Here is a 7,727-nt window from a genome sequence, read left to right on the forward strand (position 1 = left end):
TTATGATACATACACCAGTTCCTTTTTCTCTCTCTCCTCTTCCTGGTTAAAGTTCTAATTTTAAAACTAATATATTAATGAAGCGTAAAATACTATGACGTGTCTGTATTTACAATCTTATATTCAGAGTTGCATACTGCATTTTGCACCTTCTCTCACCGTCTCAGCCTTTTGTCTCAAATGATTGTAGATAACGATGTTCTTAATCCAGGGCTGTTAGATCTCATTTTACAAATAGTGTAAAATGTTTAAAATATTTTCAAGACAAATAGAAAATAATAAAATTAAATGAACGTTGACGTTTTATTTTTCATATATCAAAGAGAATGCAACAAATCAGGACAAATCTAGAACAGGATTAATTATTTTCACACTAAATTTAATGAGACGCAACTGGCTATCAGACACACATTGAGCTACACATAATCTCAGGCACTTTTTGAGAATAAATAGATGCACAACTTAGTACACCCAAATGACAATAGTCATATCATACTTCTCATGTGTTGTACTTGCTATAGTTTACTTGTCACAGTCCAGTCACCTTGTCAGGTTGAGGTTCTACCTGATGGGACCATGGCATTATCGGCCTGCCTCTGTGTTTTGTGCTCCCCCTTTGTGTGAGCATGCACATGTCACTGCCGTGCACTCTCCGGTGATGTCATGGTCTTGTTAACAGGTCAGGTTGGGTTTTGTCTGACGAGGACCATGGCATCATCGTCCCCTGTCTGTCTTGTGTGGGTGCACGGGTCTGGCAGTGGGTTATCGCTGTGTGCAATTTGCCACCATGCGCCCTCCGGTGATGTAACTGTCATGGCATCTTGCCAGGTTGCGTGATTGCCTGACGAGGACTGTGGCATCATTGTTCCCTCGTCTGTTTCTGTCAAAGCACATTTAAGTTTTGCCCTTATGCGTTTCAGGTGTCACTGGCATGCTGAATCAGCATTCCCATGGAAACGTTGATCATTACAACCTTCAGCTGCAAGCGACACCTGCACTGTGTTTGTTTCTCTTATTTAAACCCCCGCATATGTCATGTCTGATCATTGTTTGTACTGCCGTGTTTGCCACTGTGATTGTCCATGTGAGTGTTTTGGTGCTGTTTTTCAGAAGGGTGGTTACCTTCTGTTTTGCCCGTGATCAGCACCCATTCGTTGGAGGAGGATTCCTCGTTTCTGCTTGCGTGTCAAGGAAACCGTGGCCTGGGCTTTCTTTGTTTGAAAGAGACATTTTGGTTGTTTGTTTAATAAATCCAATTGACTGTATTCTTCTGCTCTTGGGTCCTGTCTTCCCCGCATCGTGACATTACTTCCATGTTGTTTCTTCATCAAATAGCAATGTCAAATGTAAATCAAGTCAATCAGAGTCCTGCGGGGAGGGAGGGAGAGAGAATGAATGACTAACTCTTTATTTTTTATATATATATATATATATATATATTTGTCTTTAAATCAGAATATTTGTTACTTGAATTGTTTCATCTGTGAAACTGCAGCGTTCAGTTTTGTGAGAGTTGAGTTCAGACTGACGATAATGTTGATGAAGAGAATCATATTTAACTGCAAAGTAAACAAACAATAATTAATCACCTTCGGTCCCTTTTGGTATATAGACACATGAGAAAATATGTATTCTTACTGCTAGTATGGTACAAACAGGTCCCAGAAAACTCCAGATTAAACCTCTCTCATCTATTTTAATCCAACATCTGTTTGGAGGCAGATTGTTAAATAATCAATCTCAACAAGTGATCAATTTAATTTATACCTATCTCTGAACTACTTGAATAAAATATTGCATAAATAAAATTAATAATTTAATAAAATTAACTAAATTAAATATTTTATTAAAAATAACAAACTTTTCACCGCCATAACCCTCAGCAATCAGTCCGACAGACATGCCCACCACACCCAGGGCAATCACATATCCAATCACAATCATGAATCTGCTGCTAAGCACCTCCCTCTGTATGGAGCTGATCTGTGATAGGTTCTTCACACAGATGAAAAGCAGCACAGCTTCAATGAGCATCCACACAAAGGAGGAGAGAAAGAAGAATTGCAGAATGCTTGATATCACTGCACACAACACCTGGAGACAATGAGAGACAGAAAGAGATTGTAGGTATTATAATTCTATAAAGAACAATAGCTTTCATCTGGAGTTGTTGTCAGTAATTCTCACCTGGTTAGGGTGTATGTAGTTCAGGGACTGTTGTGTGAGTAAGAACAGAAAATGAGCCAACAGCAGACTCAAGCAGATGTTGATTCGAGCCACATTGTTCACTCCAGGATTCCACCGACAAAAAGCAAAAGTCAACAGGGCCAAACTGAGGAACACCAGCCCCACGATCACAGCCACCAAATTCAATATTTCCATCAGTGCATCATCCTGAGAAAATATAATGTCACATCAAACAGGAAAGTTTGACACAAACTCAAACATCTTTTTCTGCTCCAGATAAAAACTCTGTGACTCATTTCAGTGTTTGTTACATTTGTAAATACTATTAGAAATGAGTATTTGCTGAACATTTCCAACAGCTGGAAAACCCCAAATCTCATTCAATCCAACCAACAAACAATGACAAGATGGTTTATTTGAATACCTTAGTTTATATGCATCAAAGATGCTTTTTTCAAAGTAATTTGCTGTGTGCTTATTAGAGGAATTACCTCCCTGGAGCAACCTGAAGCTCAAGGGCTTAAAAGGGTCATTTCATGAGGAATCAAATTTTCCTTGATATTTTGACATATAAGAGGTCTTTCTACTATAAAAACATACTGTAAATTTCTGAACTCAAAACGTAATCCCCAATGCAATAAAAGCATTTATTGAAACCAAGCTTCAAAAATGCCTTTTTCTCTTCCTTCTGTGACTTCCCTACGTGGGAAAAAAACATCAATGCCTACTTAACATCATCGCACCCTTGGCCCCGCCCACAGGTGCTTCAGTTCGTAAACAGAGAGAGCCAGACAGACAGGCCTAGTGTGGCCTCACTATTCCTGAACCAAAAGGTACACCAAAGGGGACCAATCTGGACTATTTGTATATAAACATGCACTAGACAGACGTCTTTGATCGTTGTCACGTATCACGCGCTGCTTTTAAAAGGTGCTGTGTCAAGTTACAACTCTGAAGAAGAGACGCCATTTTCTGTCATTCAACTGCTCTGCCTCTTGCTGTTTTGAGCACAAACTGCTCAATAAACCATTCTTTCACCCATCTGTGCTATTTTTAATTGATGGTATATGTCAACATGCACTAGATGGACGTCTTTGACCATATTGATGCATTCCTGGCTTCAGTGCACGATGATACTGTATGTGTGTGCATCTTCATTGTGCTTTGGACTATGTATGAGTAGTTTTTCTGCTCATATCAGTGTGGAGTTAACAGTTTAATATATACGGATGCATTTTCTTCTGATTGAGTTTCAAATATGGCTGTATTCGAGAGGCTGCTACTAAGTTTACTAACATTATCAGTGGACCTCAGGGAAGATAATAATTAATAATAATTTTAAAAAAAAGAGTCAAGAGATGTCATGACCACTTTAATGTTTTAATGGTTAATGGCTCACCCATTTTTAGTTACCAGTCTTGAGCCACTACACTACCCCATTTGTATAAATGTCACCTGTCTGACCTGTTCTCTTACCTCTGGTGGGCTGCTGGTTTGCATGATGAGAGCGAATGTTGACAGATGATCACAGGAACACACAGTGTGGCTGCTGTTGGTCTTTACAACAACACACTTTGTTGTCAGTTTTGGGAAGAGTAGCTGAGATCACAGTGGACATCATGGTTTTAACTGTGTCATCTGATGTGTTGAAGAAGTCAGGTCTCAGCACGTTCTCCATTGTGGTGTAGCTCATGAAAGCCACAGCAGCTGATTCTGTTAGAGACAGAAAGAGAAGAGAAAAATGACATGCAATAAACATAAAGTATAAAGAAATAAGTAAATATGCTTTAATGGTATACCTTTTTTTTTTTTTGTTTGTTTGTTTTTTTATTTTTTTCTCATCTCTATCTTAAAGACTTGCGTCCAAAGGAAGTACTTCAGCTGTAATGTTCTCAATCTGGTTAAGAAGATTCTCTACACATCCTCCTGTGTTCTGACTCTGAAATCACAATTGAGATTTACAAAGAAAAAAGACTGTTTGTGGTGCCAGTGTGTGTTGATTTTGATCATGTTTTTCAGAATTAATGGAATCCAAAAGTCCAAGCTGGTGCATGAGACAGTCAACAATAAATATAACAGCACATTCAATATCCACAATACACATGTAGACATAATCAATATATTCTCAAATACAGTAACATATTTTATTACTGAACTGTTCTTTGAGGTAAAATTAATAGAAGCTGCTTGTGAGACTGAAACCTCAATTTCAGAAACTCTTGTCATCTTACCTTGCATTCCTCCATCAGTGCGATATTTATTCCTGGAATGACAATAACGAAACAGAAAAATCATCAGGTTTGAAGTACTCAATTAAAGTAGGAAAATGGCCAACATTTCCAAATGTGTTAATGCCAATTCTGTATATTCCAAATTTATTAATGATTAGTCTTTTACTGAAGTTTCTAATTGCTTAAATCTGATTGGCAGTTGTTGTTGATTTCTTCAAAATATATTTTAGAACATTTAATTACCAAATAAAAGCATGCAGACTATTCTCAATTAAATGATTGTGAGGGTGTTTTTTTTTTTTACTCATAGCAAATTTGACTAAATATGACATTTATTCTATGTGGTGTCTATTTGTACATTTTATTAAGTTTGAGTAAGGTAACTGGTCAACTGTTTATAATGGGACATGCCTGAAATGATAACTGGCATAAAAAAATAAACATAATATTCAGCCTATAGTAGGCAGTTTCCAAATGGCCATCATCATCTTTAACCACAGACACACACACACACACACATCTAGTTAATACAACGTATCTGCTCATACAAAACATAAGCTGACAGAGAACACAGCACATTACCATCTGAAGTTGTGTGGGGGGGTGGGGGGCTAAAAATAAAATTCATCAATATTAATAAGAAATTGAATGGATTCAGTACTTCATGTCATTTAAACTAAATCAGTGAAAATGCTACAAGACTTTTTCTCTGATTTAAAAAATAAATAACAATGGAAATTTTGGTTTGTAGAGGAACTAGTTTAAAACTATAAGCAACTACTTGCCATTCTATCTGATAGGTATCACTGAAATAGATGTCATGAGAAATCTGACTGCAGCTTGCACTTCTTTGCCAATCAGTAAACTTGGAGGTGAATGGCAATGGCGTGAGTTTTGCAATTACTTGCTTTCCCAGACAATGGCATTTATACAGTACATATCAACACTGCTCATACATTCAGTCCATAAGCAGAGACACAAATATCATGATATCAGGCGTACCAAGGACATATGTTAATAGAATTACCTGCACAGTATGCCATATTAAAGGTAGTTGGTTTAACAAACTCATAGACATAATAATTGCCTTGACAGGCTTTGACTTTAATGGGATAGGACTGGAAATAGTCTGTACGTATGACCACAGACAGCCCGGGTGACCACTCCATCCTCAACTATTGGGTGTCCACCTCTTAACCACAGTGGGATTTTAGTGCCACATCGATACTCTTCAACACATGAGTCTGGCATCTGAGTGTTCCAGCCCTGATTGAAGAGACGATACCAGCCGACCCAGTTGACATCCGTGCCACACATACTGGTTTTATTTGTGTTGTTGGTGGATCTCCAAGGATTGTCCAGCACAGTGTAGTTGTAGCAGGGGTCAAAAGAGGTATTAACTGTTATGAAAACATTGAAAAACAATTTACACTGGTAAAACTACATAAAATTGTAGTTTCAAACTTTTTACATAAAAAAAATATGTACTCGAGTCTCTTGTTATGCAAGTTTAATTATACACACTTTAAAGTCAGTATAAAGTGTTAGATAATATAGCAAAATTGGTTTAAGTAAATCAAAATCTTGAAGATTACCAAAATGAGAACAAGAGTACATAAACAAACCATTACAGTAGACTGAATTAATCAATGCAATTCATGAAGTGATTTTACCCTGTGAATGTGTGTTTGTGCCTTCAGAGTTTGCCGTAAGAAGTATACAGTATGTTTATATATTGACCAGTATTACTGTTATTACTGTAACTTCTCAATTAGCAAACATTTTTATCCTTTTATCATGTGCTGCATGCCAGATTCATTTGAATTGGATAAAAAGTTTCCAGACAATTCTAAATGTTCCAAAACTTTCCCAGGAAGAGCAGAAAAATCCTCAGCAGAAAATTAAAGAAGAAACTTGGAATGAACACAGCAGTGTTACAGCAGCTGTACTGCTCGGACCCCCAAACTCAGAGTGAGTACAATGAGGATGCAAGTAAAAGTCACTGCTCACAAATGACACTTTCTAAACCAGTAACATGTAGCAGTGGCACTGAGACATGTTGTGATAGTGATTATAAACTCATAATTCATACAGCTGTGGATTTACAAAGTATAACTGCACATTTCACACATTTTTGTAACTTCATCACAGATCTGCTCAAATATCTGACATGTTAACTTTGATTTATTCTGGAACAACCCATCAAGGCAAATTTCTTGACAACTAAAATAAACGAGCATTCAGGCTATACAGATAAAGGCTTAAAGATCATGTTACATCACCAGTCGAGATGTTCTCTGGCTTGATCGTTGTATATCTGGTGTTAATGCTTCTGACATCTGAAAGTTTTAATGAATAGTAATTACTGAACAGAGACACAGATTTTGTATCTCAGATATCACATATACAAAGGACACATAAAAATACAATTACCTGCACAGTATACAGCATCGTTGACAGTTGGTTTAACAAACTCATAGACATAATAATTGCCTGAGCAGGCTTTGACTTTAATTGGAAAAGACTCATAATAGCAGCAGTATTTGCTGTTGTGACCACAGACATCCCGGGTGACCACTCCATCCTCAACTATTGGGTGTCCACCTCTTAACCACAGTGGGATTTTAGTGCCACATCGATACTCTTCAACACATGTGTCTGGCATCTGAGTGTTCCAGCCCTGAATGAAGAGACGATACCAGCCGACCCAGTTGACATCCGTGTCATTTGTGAGGCAGTTAATTGTGTTGTTAATGGCTCTCCAGGGATTTTCCAGCTTGGTGTAGCTGTTGCAGGGGTCGGAAGAAAGATTACCTGTTATGAAACCATTGAGAAATGTTGGTGGCTGTTATGAATGGTGCTTCTGTCATTTTGGAGCCAAGGAAAGCAGAAAATGATAGGCTACATTTTAGATGGCATGAGTGTGAGAATATTATGAAAGACTAAAAGTTTAGCCTTGGGAAAAGTAATAAAGTCCTCTGAAACATGTTAAATAAATGAAGAGATGTTACCAGATGACCCAGTTGACAAGAGCGCTACAGGGACGTTTGAATGTTGTTTGAATGCGGCATGAAAGTAATGTTTTGCTGGTGCTTGTACTATTGGGATATGTCAATTATTTTTAAATATTCTAAGATCTATCATTTCTTTTCATTTTTTCCCCCTCCTGAGATCTGAGACCCAGAGGAAAAAAAAAAAAAAAAAAAAATATATATATATATATATATATATATATATATATATATATATATATATAAAAGCTGCATTACAGAAGATTTTTTGGTTTAAAATAAACAACATGCCATAATT

General features: G+C 37.1%; 2 protein-coding genes and 1 long non-coding RNA gene across 3 annotated transcripts; all 3 read right to left on the reverse strand.

The window, feature by feature from the left end:
• Window positions 1-400: 400 nt before the first annotated feature.
• Window positions 401-3,904, reverse strand: LOC127444265 (putative adhesion G protein-coupled receptor E4P; the record flags this gene model as incomplete). The annotated part of the gene is given in 7 exon segments (XM_051703542.1): window positions 401-1,368; window positions 1,468-1,559; window positions 1,639-1,708; window positions 1,862-2,094; window positions 2,188-2,394; window positions 3,664-3,760; window positions 3,762-3,904. Coding segments are annotated over 7 exon segments (870 nt in total), but the record flags the coding sequence as incomplete, so codon positions are not given.
• Window positions 3,905-4,008: 104 nt separating this feature from the next.
• Window positions 4,009-5,564, reverse strand: LOC127444192 (uncharacterized). Its single transcript, XR_007897782.1, has 3 exons — window positions 5,446-5,564; window positions 4,419-4,450; window positions 4,009-4,126 (listed from the first exon to the last, which is right to left on the reverse strand). It is a non-coding gene; the product is annotated as an uncharacterized LOC127444192 (long non-coding RNA).
• Window positions 5,565-5,611: 47 nt separating this feature from the next.
• LOC127444266 (pancreatic secretory granule membrane major glycoprotein GP2-like) lies at window positions 5,612-7,277 on the reverse strand. Its single transcript, XM_051703543.1, has 3 exons — window positions 6,852-7,277; window positions 6,696-6,757; window positions 5,612-5,818 (listed from the first exon to the last, which is right to left on the reverse strand). The coding sequence occupies exons 1-3, from the start codon at window positions 7,081-7,083 to the stop codon at window positions 5,612-5,614; spliced, it is 501 nt and encodes a 166-aa protein (XP_051559503.1). The 5' UTR covers window positions 7,084-7,277.
• Between the last annotated feature and the right edge of the window lie 450 nt (window positions 7,278-7,727).

Source organism: Myxocyprinus asiaticus, chromosome 7, assembly GCF_019703515.2.
Source record: "Myxocyprinus asiaticus isolate MX2 ecotype Aquarium Trade chromosome 7, UBuf_Myxa_2, whole genome shotgun sequence".
Taxonomy (NCBI): Eukaryota; Metazoa; Chordata; class Actinopteri; order Cypriniformes; family Catostomidae; genus Myxocyprinus; species Myxocyprinus asiaticus.

What these genes read in the sequence shown, in the direction of transcription:
- LOC127444266 (XM_051703543.1), bottom strand. Translation starts at nt 7,083, where the DNA reads ATGCCAGACACATGTGTTGAAGAGTATCGATGTGGCACTAAAATCCCA. An exon ending in CGATGCTGTATACTGTGCAG is followed by an intron (nt 6,758 to 6,851) that starts GTAATTGTATTT and finishes TAAAACTTTCAG; the next exon opens with ATGTCAGAAGCATTAACACC. An exon ending in AGAACATCTCGACTGGTGAT is followed by an intron (nt 5,819 to 6,695) that starts GTAACATGATCT and finishes TTTTCATAACAG; the next exon opens with TTAATACCTCTTTTGACCCC.